Source organism: Terrapene carolina, unplaced genomic scaffold (genome assembly GCF_002925995.2).
Source record: "Terrapene carolina triunguis isolate 2854851 unplaced genomic scaffold, T_m_triunguis-2.0 Scaffold22, whole genome shotgun sequence".
Classification (NCBI taxonomy): Eukaryota; Metazoa; Chordata; order Testudines; family Emydidae; genus Terrapene; species Terrapene triunguis.
Window position 1 is genome coordinate 14,390,015 of NW_020664373.1, and position 16,783 is coordinate 14,406,797.

The following is a 16,783-nucleotide window of genomic DNA, read 5'->3' on the forward strand; positions in this document are numbered from 1 at the left end:
AGCTCCAGAAGCGCTGGGAGGGAGGAGGAGGAGTTGGTAAGCACGGGGCAGCTGGTGCACGAGAGTTGTGGGGGGAGGGATCAGAGGGGGGAGCTTTGCACCTCTGAATGCTCCGTACCCACTGTTTTTTCCCCGTAAGTGCTCCAGCCCCAGAGCACCCATGGAGTCGGCGCCTATGCCAGACCACGGATGTTGCCAGACTAGGGAGTGCCAGATTACAGAGGGTCAACCTGTAGTTTGCATTTCATCCTTTGAATTACTGTATCCTCAACAAACAATTAAATTACATTTTTCGCTGATCATGTTTAGACACCATGATTAAATGCTGCTTCAGCTGTGAAATGGTTTCTAAGGCAGTTGGGCCTTGTCCATCTTGCCAGCCAAACTACTAAAATCATATTTACAAAACCACATTCTAGACTGAGGTCCATGACCTCCCACTCTGGCAATACTCCCATTCATTTGCCAGAAGTACAGTAATATGCCCTACATAGGGAGCTGGTAAGTAAAACTCTCTCTTTGTTTACGTTTAAGTTTTAATGGACTTTCATCTTAAGCCTCACTAACTTGAGTAACATATAGAACTGTCTCCATAGGATGAAAAAGCAGAGGGATTCATCAGTCTACCTGAATTTAAAATTGATAGAGCCAGCGAATGCCGCAAGAAATAGTAAGTGTGTTTAAAATCGTACAGTGCAATAACAAAAGAAAAGAGGAACAAGCAATCTCTTGCTTTCAAGGAGTGAAAGTTTCCTTGTTCATGATAGTCAAATTAGAATGGAAATCATTGTAACATGATTTGATTGCATAACACAAATCATAGTAAACAGTCAATATTCCTGTGCGGAGTGGGGAGGCGAGGGGATGTGCATGTGCTTTCAGGGTCCCACCCAAGGACACAATGAGTCTGTTGCAAAAGCCACACAATTCTCAACCATCAGCAAAATTAATTGAAACTAATAGGAATGCTTAGCTCCTTCCCACCCTGTTCCCCAGCTGCACCTTCATTGTCCCTCCTTTTTGTTTTGTGGAGGAACAGACTTAATGGGTTAACAAGCACAAATAAACCTTTTTTTAAAAGCAAGCGCTGAGAGATGGAGGAGGTGAAATATTACAAAGACAACACAAGAAAAAGAAGAAGAGATGGGTAAAAGGAGGCCTGTTCTTTTTCTAAATCAGTTTTTTACTAAATCCGTTTGCCGCTGTGAGATTCTATGTTTGAAATAAAAAGTTTTGCTAAAAAAAAAAATGTTTAGCTGTACAGTAGCTGTACATGGCTTTATTTTAAGAGTTTTTTGCTTTTCCATAGTTAATTTTTATCTGTCATCTTGTATCATTGTTTTAAAATAAATAGCAATGAGTTTGAAAAAAGCTAACTCAGGATTTATTAAGGCTCTCAACTAAGTGTTTTGAATACAAAGTAAGTGAAAAGGCCTTTAGGAGACACGTTGCCAAATCTAGACACAAACCCTATTTTATTCAAAACTAACCAGAAGAGTTTTCTAAGTTCATATTTCAACCATCTGCTGACATTGTGGGCTTCCTCTTGAGCAGGGATAAAACAATATAGCTCCACTGAAGTTAATGGAGCTACACTGATTTACCATAGCTTGGGATGTGGCACATAACTCTAAAATTACTTTTGTCCTGAGTTGTTTGTATATCTTTGGCATACATAAGTATCTATCTTGCTGTGCGCGTGCCTGCGTTCACATATTTTCATTCTTACCACTGAAATCTCTGTGCATTGTCCCGTCACAGGCAAGTGCGTGGTTTGGTTCTTTTGTATAAAGCTCACCTGGCACCAGTGTAATTCTTTCAGCAGACCTCTGTATTTTAGCATTCGTTTCACTTTCAGTGAAACAATGAAAACTATACCAGATAAGCTGTTTAGAGATTAAAGCTTGTCTTGATGACTTACATGGCCTTTTAAAAAGGATACTAATATTAGTTTACATTGCTCTTTAAAGTAAACTGTTCTGTGTAATAGTCTTTAAAAAGGGTAAAACATTTTTAAAACTTTCATCTGTGGTTTTGGGGGTTTCAGTTTTCAGTCATTGCTCTGTGTTTTTCACGGATTAAATGCAATGTGGCTCTGCTTCATTTATTTTCTTGTTAGTGAAGCAGCGTCATTGATGATGTCAGTTCATCTCTGAAAACTGCACTTCATTTAAATTATTGTCTCACTCTGAGTCCTGTCGACTGGGTAGCAGAACACACAAATATGATTAATAAAAACATCCACTTGAGTGGTAGATAAAGAAAAAAGATATTTAGTATCCAGATGACAGATGTTGTAATAATTTTAAGATAAGTCAAGACGTGAGTCTCAACAACTTGATTATATCTTTTTAAACAGAGCAGATGCTGCTCAACATCTGTTCTCACTTGTGTAACGTTATTCTGTGCACTGATGTGTAGAGGAATCCTTTTTGTCTAACATTTACAGATTTCCTTCCCTGACAATGCCTTTCTTTCTTCTAATACTCCGGCACATAGTCAGAGAAAAGACCAGTTGTCTGTCTAATTGATCTCCCTTGAAAACAAGGACAATGCACTTAAATATATCATACTGTTTGTCTTGTTTTCTTTGACTTTGCTCTGTGTTTTGATGCTATTTTAAAGCGATCTTTGGGAGGCCATTAGTTTTTAAAAACTATTTCTATATTGTACATTATTAATAATTAACTTTCATAGAATAGTTTTCATATCTAGATCTCCAAGTGCTTCACTATAGCTTTCTGTATTTGTAGAAAACTCTCTGCACACTTTTTGTTTTAACAAATTGTTTGCAGTAAATAGATGAAATACTATTGAGCTCTCAGTGACAACTCATGTTGATTACTTTGGTGGCTGGGAAAGATGACATGCCATTACCCATCATGCTAGATGACCTCATAAACACCCCGTTGGATTACAACAGCTTGTCAAAAATCAATCAGCACATCACATTTTTCTGTTTGAATTCCAGTCGTTAGTGCTGAAGGTAATGCCAAGGGCACTGTGATGTGAAAAGTCAGAGGAACGAGAGCTTTTCTGTTACATCAAATAAACTGTTCAGTCATTTTTCTGTTCAGAAACTCTTTTGACACCTCCACCCACCATAAAAACAATTGCCTGTTGTATAAACTATTTTAACTGCTTCAGCTTATCCAAATGTAACATCTATCATGTTAATAGCTGTTGAACTGTCTTTGTGCATGTTTGAATGCAGATGTTATTTAAAGATAGATGGTCAATAAAGCCTTTTAATCAGTGACAGCTGGATCAATCCCAAAAGTTATAAGGCTGAATTAAAAAAACACACACATGCTTAACCAACTTGCAAGAAAATTAAACACAGACTGTGTCATTTCATTAAGTTATTTGGATTTCTAATTACCTTTAATTTTTAAAAAGATGTTTTGTGTAATTATTATTTTTGCCCATTATGTTTTGACTTTTTTCTTCCCAACAGTGCATTCAAAGCCTGCCATCCTAAGATCAAAAGCTTTTACTTTGCTGCTGAACATCTAGATGACATGAACAGGTAATCAAACCTAATAAAGTATAAAACCGTATAGAGAACCATCTCTGAATACAATGCTTTCCTCTGAAGCCAATGATAACACGTCATATATTTGTCTTCATTAAAGGTTAAGTTTTAGAGTTTTAGAAGAATGACTGCAAAATAGGATCTTAATTTTTTGAGAAAAACATGTTTTTAATCCCCATCCTCACCTATGGTCATGAACTTTGGGTAATGACCGAAAGGACAAGATCATGGGTACAAGCGGTGGAAATGAGGTTTCTCTGCAGGGTGGCTGGGCTTAGTCTCCGAGGAAGTGTGAGGAGCTCAGCTATTCGGGAGAGCCTCGGAATAGAGCAGCTACTCCTCCGGATCAAGAGGAGCCAGTTGAGGTGGCTCAGGCACCTGATAAGGATGATCCCTGGGAGGCTTCCATTGGAACTATATCGGGCATGTCTGATAGGGCAGAGGCCCCCAGGCCTACCCAGGACACGCTGGGGAATCCCCCAGGAGAAGCTGGAATCTGTTGCAGAGGAAAAGGGGGTCTGGTCCTCCCTACTCTCCACGCTGCTGCTGCGACCAGGAAAAGTGGCATTAAGGAAAAAGAAGAAGATATTTTTAATATTCATTTTATGCAAAAATGACCTCAGATTTTGTTGAAACACGTCTCACACACACACACACACACACACACACACACATCTATTCTCACCCTTGTGGAGGTAGCAAGGAAGTAAAACCAGGTGTTAGAGGTCAATGTTTCTTTAAGCTATGAGGATAGTGGTTGTGCTCTCATCAGTGTGGCTGAAGAAACATGAACTCTGCAGGGTGGATTCTTCAGGAAATAAAGCAGGTAATGATGTTCCTGAGAGTGTTGCTTTTGGGCCCAATCCATCAAGGATGCTAAAGTGTCCTCAAGTGGGAGTGTAACTGGCAAAATTCATCCCTGTGCAGAGGGCCAATACAAGGCTTATTCAACTTAAACCCAGTTTTGAGGTCTTGTGTGCACACCTCTACATGGTGTGAATTTCACGTAGAAGGCACTTAGGGTGAAATTCTGGCTCTGTTGAAATCAGTGGCGAAACTCCCATTGACTTCAGTAAGCCCAGGATTTCACCCTTAGCACCTTGTAGAGTAGACCTAACTGTCTGCTCCTTAGTCCACTTTTGAGATCTTACTAAAAATGTTTTAATTTTCAACAAAACTTTAGCAAGATCACTTTTAACTCATCTAGGCAAATTTTATACAAACTCTGGTGACCCCTGTCTGTTCAGGTGTTTGCTATGGCATTTTTTATTTTTCCCTGCATAAAATGGAGTACATTTATTCTGAAAAAATGTATACTTGTCGTTTTTGTTATATGGTAAAAGAACCTAATTAAAGTTTCCCATCTTAAACTGATTGTCCTGTTTCCATGGGCTCATGCTTGCAGGCTCCATTGATAAGTGAGATTGTGAATATGCTTTTAAAACAAAGAAAAAAGACAACCTTACACAGTCCATATAACTTATTAATAAAATACCTTAGCAGTGATAAGAATGATGATACCTATAATATATTTACCATCTTTAACTGCTTTTAGGTAACAGTCGGTTTCTGGAAACTTTCATTTCGTACTGAGATCAGTTGACCAGAAAATAGATTAAAGTTTTACATTAATGTTTACTTTTACTTTAAAATGGATATAGGATAAAATTTTCAAAAGCACCTAAGTCTCATTTTCAAAATTTGTTTGTAAGACTTTGCTTTTGCTCTTCATTGTGTTACATAATTCCATCAGGCTAGCCACTAATAATGTACTTTACTATGCACTGAACAAAATACCCTCAAGACTAATAAAATCCAGACCACACTGAAAATACCATGAGTATTAAACATAAGTAAAATCTGTGTCAGTAGATCAACACTTGGTATGAAGATATTCTAGGTTTTGGGTGGTAAAAATACATAACTATGCAATAAACAGAAAGTACACACCAGTGTGACCTTTGAAAAATGGTTAAATGGGTCTGTGACTAATCACAGTTAATTTAATTTTTTTAACTCTACATCATGACTTACATTTTGCCATTTTGGAATGAGTTCTTAGCAGGTCACAAATTAAATAAACCAACAAACAAATACACACACTGGACCAAAATCTGATCTCAGTTACACAAATGTAAATCTGAAGTAGTGGCCCTACTCCACCAAATATAACCAAGATCAGAATCTGGCCCTGTGATGTTAAAATTTCTCTTCGTTTAAAGTATCAAAAAATAATTACCCCTAGTCCCAAGCTCTGGTTCATTTCCAAAAACACTGACTTCACACAATTAACATTTTTTTAAAAAGGTGATTATTAAAGAATAAATCTTTTAAGTTCAGAGATAGCATAAGAAAGTATTTGTTACATCCTTCTCTAGCCTTACAAATATTCACTCAAACTTTAAGAAATAGACAGTTGTGAGCAGGGTCCCAGTGCGAACCACCTATGGTCACTCAATTAGAGTGAACTGCAAAGAATGGGGCAGACAACCTCATAAAGCTGGTGGATATTCCAATACTTAGGTTCATCAAGCCAGCATAAGACAGCTTCTTTATTACCTTACTAGTTTACTCAGAAGTCCAAATAACACAGTTCCCTTAAAGTTATCCAGCCTCAGGCCTCCATCCAGGTACCCACGTCAAATATGATGAAAATTTCTGTAAATCTTATTTCATCATATAAAAGAAAAGGTTCTACCAATCCCAAAGGATCAGACATATTACCTCCCAGGTTAATCAATGTTTCAGATCTTACCCAAATACACGGCACAGCCAATTCTTATTAACTAAACTAACATTTATTAAAAAACAAAAGAGAGAGAGTATGGTTAAAAGATCAATATACATACAGATATGAGTTCAATTCATTGAGGTTCAGATTCATAGCATAGATGGTGAGCTTTGCAGTTGCAAACAGTTCTTTCACAAATAGTTCATAGGTTATAGTTTAATGTCCAAATATCCTATTCAGGGCGTTCCAGCATAACTGGGACCTCAGTCTTGTGACCCAAACTTCCCCTGATGAAGCCTAAGCAGATCTGAGATGACACAATTAGGACCCAAGGATCTTTTATACAATTTCATGTCTTTTGACAAGTTGTTGTTCCTCAGGGAACAAAAGGTAATTAGGATGACTTTGAAGGAGGTCCATCACCGGTACTTAGCTATACGAATTAACATAAGGCCATTTGCTTCTTCCTCCATCGTTCACCATACATTTCAAAGAGAGATGAATACCGAGATATCCCGGGTTTACAATTCATTTAAATGCTAGAATGTTCTTTTAATCTCTGAATGATCAGAATGCAGCATAGACAGGGACTGTTGATTACATCGTTGACCCTACTCATACATATGTAAATACACAAAAACATAAACATTATCTCCCCACATGCCTTTTGAGGGTTATTTAGTCTGCAGGATGTTTAACCCTTTCCAGCCATGCGTCACAACAGTATTAAAATATTCTGAACCATTTTGATTACACAAAATGGTTCCGTCATTTTCTGTTAGTTTTTATCGTCAGTTTTCTGACAACCACTTTCATTGTGCAGTCCTTTCAGCACTGTTTGTACCGTGTTACTGGAGGTAGAAGAGAAGGGCAGGAATCTACTGAAAGCATAGCCTTATTGAAAGGAAAATGTGTTTTCCGGTAGTTAAATTCCTTCAATAATTATTTATAAAAAAGAATTATTTGCTATTTAATTGTACTTATGTATACAGGATATAGGAATTATATGTATGTGCATGCACACATATATATGACGTGTGGATTTTAGACTATATAGTCTTGTTACTGCTCAGATGATCATGTTGATTTTATGAGGCCTAAATTTCCATGTAATGCTGGCAACTTCTGTGTTTTGTGATCATTGTTCTGCTATTTGGTGTAGTGAATATGTATTTCCTAACCTGATCCCTTACTTAAAGGGACACTGTCTTTCCAAGGTTGGCAAGCTCGGAATTTACCCTTCCCTTTCTAAAACACATCTGCTTTTGAAAATGATCAGTCCCATCAACATTAAAATCCCATGTTCTGGGCTGGGAGACATAGAGACAATAAACCTGCAGTGTGAGAGTGTTCAGAGAACCTATTTGCTCATCCCACTGTGTCTCCATTCAATCATTTCAGTTTTTGTGAACAGGCAGAGTATTGACATTTATAAGCATCTCCTTTCTAAAGGCACCCTTCTGTGAACCAAAACAAAGGTGAGAAGTCTAATTTCAGTCTGATACTATGAGAACAAAGACTTAGAATGTAAGAACAGCCATACTGGGTCAGACCAAAGGTCCATCTAGCCCAGCATCCTGTCTTCTGACAGTGGCCAGTGCTAGGTGACCCAGAGGGGATGAACAGAACAGATAATCATCAAGTGATCCATCCCTTGTCGCCCATTCCCAGCTTCTGGCAAACAGAGGCTAGGGACACCATCCCTGCCCATCCTGGCTAATAGCCATTGATGGACTTATCCTCCATGAATTTATCTAGTTCTTTTTTGAACTTTGTTATAGTCTTGACCTCCACAATATCCTCTGGCAAAGAGTTCCACAGGTTGACTGTGTGTAGTGTGAAAAAATACTTCCTTTTATTTGTTTTAAACCTGCTGCCTATTAATTTAATTTGGTGACCCCCTAGTTCTTGTTTTACAAGAAGGAGTAAATAACACTTCCTTATTTACTTTCTCCACACCAGTCATAATTTTATAGCCCTCGGTCATATCCCCCCTTTGTCGTTTCTTTTCCAAGCTGAAAAGTCCCAGTCTTATTAATCTCTCCTCATACGGAAACCATTCCATGTCCCTAATAATTTTTGTTGCCCTTTTCTGAACCTTTTCCAATTACAATGTATCTTTTTTGAGATGGGGCAACCACATCTGCATGCAGTATTCAAGATGTGAGCATACCCTGGATTTATAGAGAGGCAGTATGATATTTTCTGCCTTATTATCTATCCCTTTCTTAATGATTCCCAACATTCTGTTCACCTTTTTGACTGCTGCTGCACACTGAGTGAATGTTTTCAGAGAACTATCCACAATGACTCCAAGATCTCTTTCTTGAGTGGTAACAGCTAATTTAGACCCCATCATTTTATATGTATAGTTGGGATTATGTTTTCCAATGTGCATTACTTTGCATTTATCAACATTGAATTTCATCTGCCATTTTGTTGCCCAGTCACCAAGTTTTGAGAGATCCTTTTGTAGCTCTTTACAGTCTGCCTGGGACTTAACTATCTTGAGTAGTTTTGTATCATCTGCAAATTTTGCCACCGCACTATTTACCCCCTTTTTCCAGATCATTTTATGAATATGTTGACTAAGACTGGTCCTAGTACAGACCCCTGGGAGACCCCACTATTTACTTCTTTCCATTCTGAAAACTGACCATTTATTCCTACCCTTTGTTTCCTATCTTTTAACCAGTTACCAATCCATGAGAGGACCCTTCCCTCTTATCCCATAGCAGCTTACTTTGCTTAAGAGCCTTTGATGAGGGACCTTGTCAAAGGCTTTCTGAAAATCTAAGTACACTATATTCGCTCTTGTCCTCATGCTTGTTGACCCCCTCAAAGAATTCTAGCAGACTGATGAGGCATGATTTCCCTTTACTAAAACCATGTTGACTCTTCCACAACAAATTATGTTAATCTATGTGTCTGACAGTTTTGTTCTTGACTATAGTTTCAACCAGTTTGCCCGGTACTGAAGTCATGCTTACCGGCCTGTAATTGCCAGGATCACCTCTGGAACACTTTTTAAAAATAGGCATCAAATTAGCTATCCTCCAGTCATTTGGTACAGAAGCTGATTTAGTAGCTGATTTAGTTAGTAGTTCTGCAATTTCACATTTGAGTTCCTTCATACTTTTGGGTGAATACCATCTGGTTCTGGTGACTTATTATTGTTTAGTTTATCAGTTTGTTCCAAAACTTCCTCTAATGACACCTCAATCTGGGACAGTTCCTCAGCATTGTCACCTAAAAAGAATGGCTCAGATTTGGGAATCTCCTTCACATCCTCAGCTGTGAAGACCAATGCAAAGAATTCATTTAGTTTCTCCTCAATGGCCTTATCGTCCTTGAGTGCTCATTTAGCATCTCAATCGTCCAGTGGCCCCACTGGTTGTTTAGCAGGCTTCCTGCTTCTGATGTTCTTAAAAAACAATTTGCTGTTACTTTTTGAGTCTTTGGCTAGCTGTTCTTCAAATTCTTTTTTGGCCCTCCTAATTATATTTTTACACTTCATTTGCCAGAGTTTATGCGTCTTTTCCCCACTTTTTAAAGGATGTCTTTTTGCCTCTCACTGCTTCTTTTACATTGTTGTTTAGCCACGGTATCACTTTTTTGATTCTCTTACTATGTTTTTTAATTGGGGGTACACATTTAAGTTGAGCCTCTATTATGGTATCTTTAAAAAGTTTCCATGCAGCTTGCAGGGATTTCACTTTTGGTGCTGTACCTTTTAATTTCTGTTTCACTAACCTCCTCATTTTTATGTAGTTCCCCTTTCCAAAATTAAATGCTACAATGTTGGGCTGCTGTGATGTTTTCCCCCACCACAGAGATGTTACATTAAATTATATTATGGTCACTGTTACCAAGGGGTCGGTCTATATTCACCTCTTGGACCAGATCCTGTTCTCCACTTCGGACTAAATCAAGAATTGCCTCTCCTCTTGTGGGTTCCAGGACTAGCTGCTCCAAGACGCAGTCATTTTAAGGTTCCATTCTTTAAGCCTCCAATAAATTTCCAGTAATATCTATAGTATCTTTAGATTCTGGTTAGCGTGCAACTGGTTACCAGTGTCACTTAGATCCTTGGGGCTATCTGAGTTGCAATACAGCAAGCCTGTCTTGCAGCTATGAGCCATGTGATGGGGAAAACTTGACACCTTCCTTTTACCAGAAATATTATATTGCCTCTTGTATATGGCAAGACGGAAAATTATTTTGATGTCTGTCACAAGTTATATACAGTATACTCCTGATTATCCGAATATCAAGGGGGACATGGATTTTATTCGGATAATCGGGAGTTCAGATAATAGAGTGAATAGGAGCCATTCGGCCTTTTAGTCCTCCTTCTCACAGTTCTGGCCAGGGGGATCTCTACTCTGCCCCACCTAGACTACAGTCTCCCCATCCAATCTCTGCACCTTGTGCCTGCAGGAATTGGATATCGCTGGCCCTGCAGCAGCACCCTCTTGCACGGTAACAACATACATATGTGAGGTCTCCTATACCAGTGAATGCTAATCTTCTTTTTGCTTTAACAATCCTAAGAATTCCGTCTTTATGCTGTAATATTTTATCGCTCTTCTGTTCTTCAGAAGGTTTTTATAACTTCCCTGACCCTAACCTCTGCATTATTCAAATCCCTTCCTTGTCCCCCAGCATGAGACACATGCTGGGGGACAAGGAAGGGATTCAGCTAATGCGGAGGTTTAGGCAATAGGATTTCAGATAAATGAGAGCATACTCTGAGGTTTTGAGGTGAGTCGCAAAGTTCCCTTCTTCAGATGTTGACAAGGGATGTATATGTTGTTTATCTTCACTTGGCCTTGAGGAGCAAGATGGTTGCAAATATCAATGATACTGTATTTATTCTTTATAGCAAACCATACTTTTTGTAATTCTCACAAAACAAAGCTGCACACCCTAAACGCTTTGTGAGTGCTGAGTATCATCTTGGCCTCCTGCACGTCAGAAGAAACACAGGTTACCAAGACACAGTATACCAACCAACCCAGGTTTGAGTCTTTCAATGCACTCACCAATTTTTCAGATTCTTTTCAAGCATATTTGCGCTATATGTTTTCATACTAGTAACAGGAAACTCTTGCACCGTAACAACATACATATGTGAGGTCTCCTATACCAGTGAATGCTAATCTTCTTATTGCTTTAACAACCCTAAGAATTTCATCTTTATGCTGTAATATTTTATCGCTCTTCTGTTCTTCAGAAGGTTTTTATAACTTTCCTGACATTCCATATCATCCTAATATGTTTCCAACTTTAGTCACTCTATCCATTGCTTATGCACACATTAAAAAATGTTCTGATCTTCATTATGAAACCCACCATATCTAAAGGAGCTATGCTGGGGGATTCCATGTTACATGCAATGTCATTTATTACATTGTTAAAAATGCTTCAGAATCTAATGCAGTCCTTCTTTTAGCATCGGAATTTACAAGCCACTCACGAGAAAATGGTGTTTGAACATTCTGCCATACTGGGGCATACTGCAAAGATTAGTCATTTATTCCATATTGTATGCATGTCTGGTTTAGATAGTATTCCAGATTATGGGACAGATCGTCAGCTACTGTAAATTATTAACTGTTAGTTCTTCTATAACTATTCTATAAATTATTCTATAACTGTTAGTTAATGCACATTTCATGAGATTATTGTCAGATTGCACTTTTCAGGAAATAGCATTTTCTGACAACAAAATTACCTATTAAAATGAAGTTTATGCCATTTGATTACAAAAAACAGTAATTTGCAAAAGGTAACCAAGTCATTAGTGCAAATTAACATATCTAAACATTAACTTAATTGAGTGCCACAAGGATTTTATTGTCTCTTGGATTTAGGATGAAATGAGATCTTGCTAAAAGAAAAACCTTATTATCTTTAGTATCTAGTATTCTGAGATCATAAGGCCTTTCCAGAAATATTTCACTGGTTTGTTTTTTTTTTGTTTGTTTGGTGGGTTGAGTTTGTTTGGGGTTTTGTTTTTTTTTTCTTCTTCTTCTTAGTGCACATTGGCTGCATTTAGTAGTAGTAAACTGTGAACTGAAGTAAAAACCATTGATCATGCCTCACTGCCGTGCTTTTAACATATTTTAGGTTGATCTTTGTGAAGAACTTAATGTAAAGCTTTGATAGTTTTTTGCAAAGGGTCCTTCTCTCTTCTGATTTAAGACATGAACAGTTCTGTGGGGCAGGGTTAGTTGGTTTGTTTTTGTTTGCTTGCTTTTGCTTTAAGACTCCAGTTATTTTTATAAATGTATGGCAGCTATTAACTATTATAACTGAAATTTTGTAATCTTTTATTCTGATTCGCTTGTCTTCTCTCCTCCCCGTGGTAACATTAATTCGATGTTCGTGTGAGATGTTCTGTAGTCACAGCAACAGTAACTTCGCAGCTAGCTACTGTTATTCCTAATGTAAAGTGATTTATGTTTCTTGTACATGATTTCAACTGTCAAAGGACAATGCTGTGGTCCTTTTGAAGGAGAGCTGCAGCACATCATGATCTGATGTATGGTTAACATCCGCTGAAATGCTTTGGAAACTGTTATTTGGAAACAATTGCAAAAGATGCTATACCTCACTTGTCAAGAAAATATTCTATTTCCTTATAACAGTGTGCAAAGGAGGCATAGCCGGCTCTGAAACAAGAATATTAGCAGAATACGTTCTTCAAGTAAGAACAGAGTTAACACTGGTAGTCCCTCTCATTTTGTTGTATATTTAAGCATTAAAATTGATGTTCATTAGCTTGGCAAGCAAGGGTTCTATAACCCTGGCAATGGCATTTTTTTGAGAAATAATTCCAGATTTACCTATGGGAGGTTGTTATGTTGGCTTAAAGCCTCAGTGGTGGAGGAGTTGATGCAGTGTGAGCAGTTGGATAATGAACACACTGAGGGCCCCATGGGGGGACAAGGGGAGGTTGAAGCAGTGTGTTGCTACAGGCAGTTGAATGCATGTTTGACAATGACAGCATTGCTAGAAGAAAATAATATAGATGCATTTTTTTTTAATTCATGCAGTTTACGGATGTGTTTTTTCAGGTCTAAATAGAAGTTAGAACTTTAAATGTGAATTGTGTTTTGATGCAATTACCTTTCACACTCCTCTGCTTCCCCAAGACACAAAAAACAGGTTCTGGTGTGCTTCCATCTCTTTATACTATGCACTGTAGGTAAGCTTTACAACACATAATGGCATAATTAAACCCCCTTGTCTGTTCAGAAGTGAACCTGTTCTTTTGACTACTGGGTTTGATCTTTTTCCCCTGCTACAATGCCAAATCAGGCCTTAAAGTGTTGCTTAAATCTCTGTAAAACAGTGTGTGTTCTTGAGAAATCAGAACAGCGGGAGTATTGGTAGGGTGACATATCTGTGAGCACCAGATTTAATAGGGCTTTGATTATCGCAAAAGTCTTTATTTTATAGATGTTTGACATCTTCAGTAAAGGTTTTCCTTTTGAAACAGAAACTTTGGTTTGGAAACAATTGTTCAACAGCAAAATTATAGCTCTTTGAAGACACCATGAATAGAAATATCAAAGAAATCCGCTGCCTTATATATAAAATATCATTGTCATGTATCTCTTTCAGATGGTTTATAACCTTTTAAAAGTAGCAAAGTCCAAAAAATTAACATGTTAAATTAGTCTCACTGCTTTTTTTTTAAATATTATTTCAGATGGCTAAACAGAATTAACATGCTTGCTGCTGGCTGTGCAGAAAGAGAGAGGATCAAGCAAGAGCAAGGTACAGTGGTATTATTTTGCTTACTTCATTTAGCTTCCCTTAGGGTTGCCAGGCCTCCAGGATTGTCCTGGAGTCTCCAGGAATTACAGATTAATCTTTAATTAAAGATTATGTCTTGTGATGAAACCTCCAGGAATACGTCCAACCAAATTTGGCAACCCTAGCTCCCCTTCTCGGCTGAACTATTCTTTATATTTTTCTCTGTGTCATAGGTCCCATTCCCATCATCTAAGAAAAATTCATAAATGGGTTTCACAGCTGTTGCAGAGTTATTTGTTTGTTTTTCTTCACTCAAAAGCAAAATCTTTTCAACAAGATTGAAGCTTGAGTTCACAGGGAAGAATCTTTCTTCTGAAGCCTGTTGACTTAGGGTATGTCTACACCACCGGGACTATGGTGGCACAGTTATGGCATTGCACCTGTGCCACTGTAGAGTCATAGTGTGTAGATGCTTCCTACTTTGACAGAAGGGCTTTTTCCACCAATGTAATTAATCTCCTCTCCAAGAGGTGGTAGGTATGTAGAAAAAAGAATCCTTCTGAAGACCTAGCCCCACAGCAACCACCACGGTATTTAGGTCAGCGTATATATGATGGAAGCACAAACAACTTCCAGTAGTTGGGGATCAAGCTCTGTTGGATTGAGAAAGGAAGGGTCTCCAGAGAAAGGAAAGACGAGTGGCCTCCTTATCATAGGATCATAGACCTCAGTGTGTTGTAGACATTTTAAGCAAATGGAGGCCTCAGACTATTTAAATTTAAAATGGCGTCAAAGGTAATTAAGGTCAGCAGTGAGACTCCCTCCTCCCACTTATTCAAGAAAGACATCCCTGGCAATTCTCATGAATGTTCCTTATTATCTCTCTAACATCATTCCCTCACATTGGTTTATCGTATGGGGTAGACAGTGCCCTCTGTATTTGTTTGTGTATTTGTGTTTAAGCAGGGCAAGAGGTAAGTAGCTAGAGGGAGCTTCAATCGGACATCCATCATTCACCAGAGTATAGGGTTTTTAGTTCAGTTGAGTGCCTTCGTGGAGCCTCCCTTGACTGATAGCACAAGGGCTGTTTTGTTTCTGAATAGCGTCCTTAATTACTAAAGGCATCAGGTTAACAAAATAAAAACAATTTATGTTAAGCAATTTTTGCACTGTATGAAACTCTAAAGCTGACATTTCTGTGATTCGGTGGCTCTGCCATTATTCAGCTACATGCTTGATTTTTCAAAAAGTCTTCTATTTCTATTCTATTTGGTCTTCTGCACCAAGGGCTTTTAATACCATTGAAACAATTCAACAGCAATTGTCAAACCTGTTTCAATTAAGCATTGAATGGTTCTGAACCTACTGTGCATAAATATATCTCACGTTTTTCAGAGATGCACAAATCACTGAATTGTGGGTGAAGTTCTGGTGGAAATGTGTCTTTCTTCAAGTGAAACCTTCACAGAATACTTTATATCAATAATATCAAAATTGTTCCACATTAAATGTAGTGAATGTTAATGACACGATAAGGGACATCTTTGGAGACACAGATTACTTTTTTTCCAATATTATAAAATAGAGGAGAGGAATATTTATTTTTCATACCAGTAGAGAACAGGTAGTAGAGAACAGGGATAGCTCAGTGGTTTGAACGTTGGCCTGCTAAACCCAGGGTTGTGAGTTCAATCCTTGAGGGGGCCATTTGGGGATTTAGTTGGGGATTGATCCTGCTTTGAGCAGGGGGTTGGACTAGATGATCTCCTGAGGTCCCTTCCAACCCTAATAATCTATGATTCATATGATTATGAACTTTACGACATTCGATTTAAGATGAACTTTCTGAATTGACACCCTGATTCGACCTACGACCATTAATCCAGAAGGTTTCCAAAGCATGCTCTATGCACTGATTATGCCCAACATTGAAATTCTGTCACCTGTGGAGTAAAATGTGGCAATGGTTTAATATCATACAGATTTTAGGTAGTCAGAATGTAATCAGTTATCCCAGTTAGGGATTAGGGCAGCACATTGATACTAACAATCGTTCTCTTGCTAAAAAAATCATGATACCTTTAAAAATGATGAGGCATTTTGATTTGTTTAATCTAAAAGACACCACTTACAGCAGCAGATTTCTTTCTAGACAGCAAAATTGCAGGTTGTCAGCCAAATTTAATTTTGACTAGTGAAGTGCACAAAAGCATTGGTCAAATTATATTTTTTGCTTTATACAAATCAAACAGCAACTAGGTGGTTTTTTTTTTTATGAAAATGTTCTCCTGTGTTGCTAAGTTTAAGCCTAAATATTTGAGTTATAAGCCAGAAAAAACATGTGTTGCGATGGAATTGCTGACAGGCATTTCACCATAAGCAGCTCCCTCAGGCTTTGCTGTAATACACATGCACATACTTGGATGCAGACACTATTTTTTTTTTAGTAATTTCTGAGAGACTAAGACTCAAAGACCTTGTAACTTTTTATTTTATTGTATTTTTTGCTCTTTCTCAGGACTTAGGCCTCTGATCACATGAAGGAAATTACTTGGGGGTTTCTGTGTAGATATATCAGAGGGGTAGCCGTGTTAGTCTGAATCTGTAAAAAGCAACAGAGGGTCCTGTGGCACCTTTAAGACTAACAGAAGTATTGGGAGCATAAGCTTTCGTGGGTAAGAACCTCACTTCTTGCATCTGAATAAGTGAGGTTCTTACCCACGAAAGCTTATGCTCCCAATACTTCTGTT

At 38.0% G+C, this 16,783-nt stretch overlaps 1 protein-coding gene across 2 annotated transcripts in view; it reads left to right on the plus strand.

Annotated features, from left to right (window-relative positions):
* The window catches only part of LOC112105115 (connector enhancer of kinase suppressor of ras 2), a 358,118-nt gene that overhangs the window by 269,507 nt on the left and 71,828 nt on the right, over positions 1-16,783 (plus strand). For both annotated transcript variants that reach the window (XM_024197779.3, XM_024197780.3), the window contains 3 exons: positions 597-670; positions 3,458-3,529; positions 13,987-14,054. In XM_024197779.3, coding sequence (XP_024053547.2) covers positions 597-670; positions 3,458-3,529; positions 13,987-14,054 — 214 coding nt within the window. The remainder of the gene's footprint in view (positions 1-596; positions 671-3,457; positions 3,530-13,986; positions 14,055-16,783) is intronic.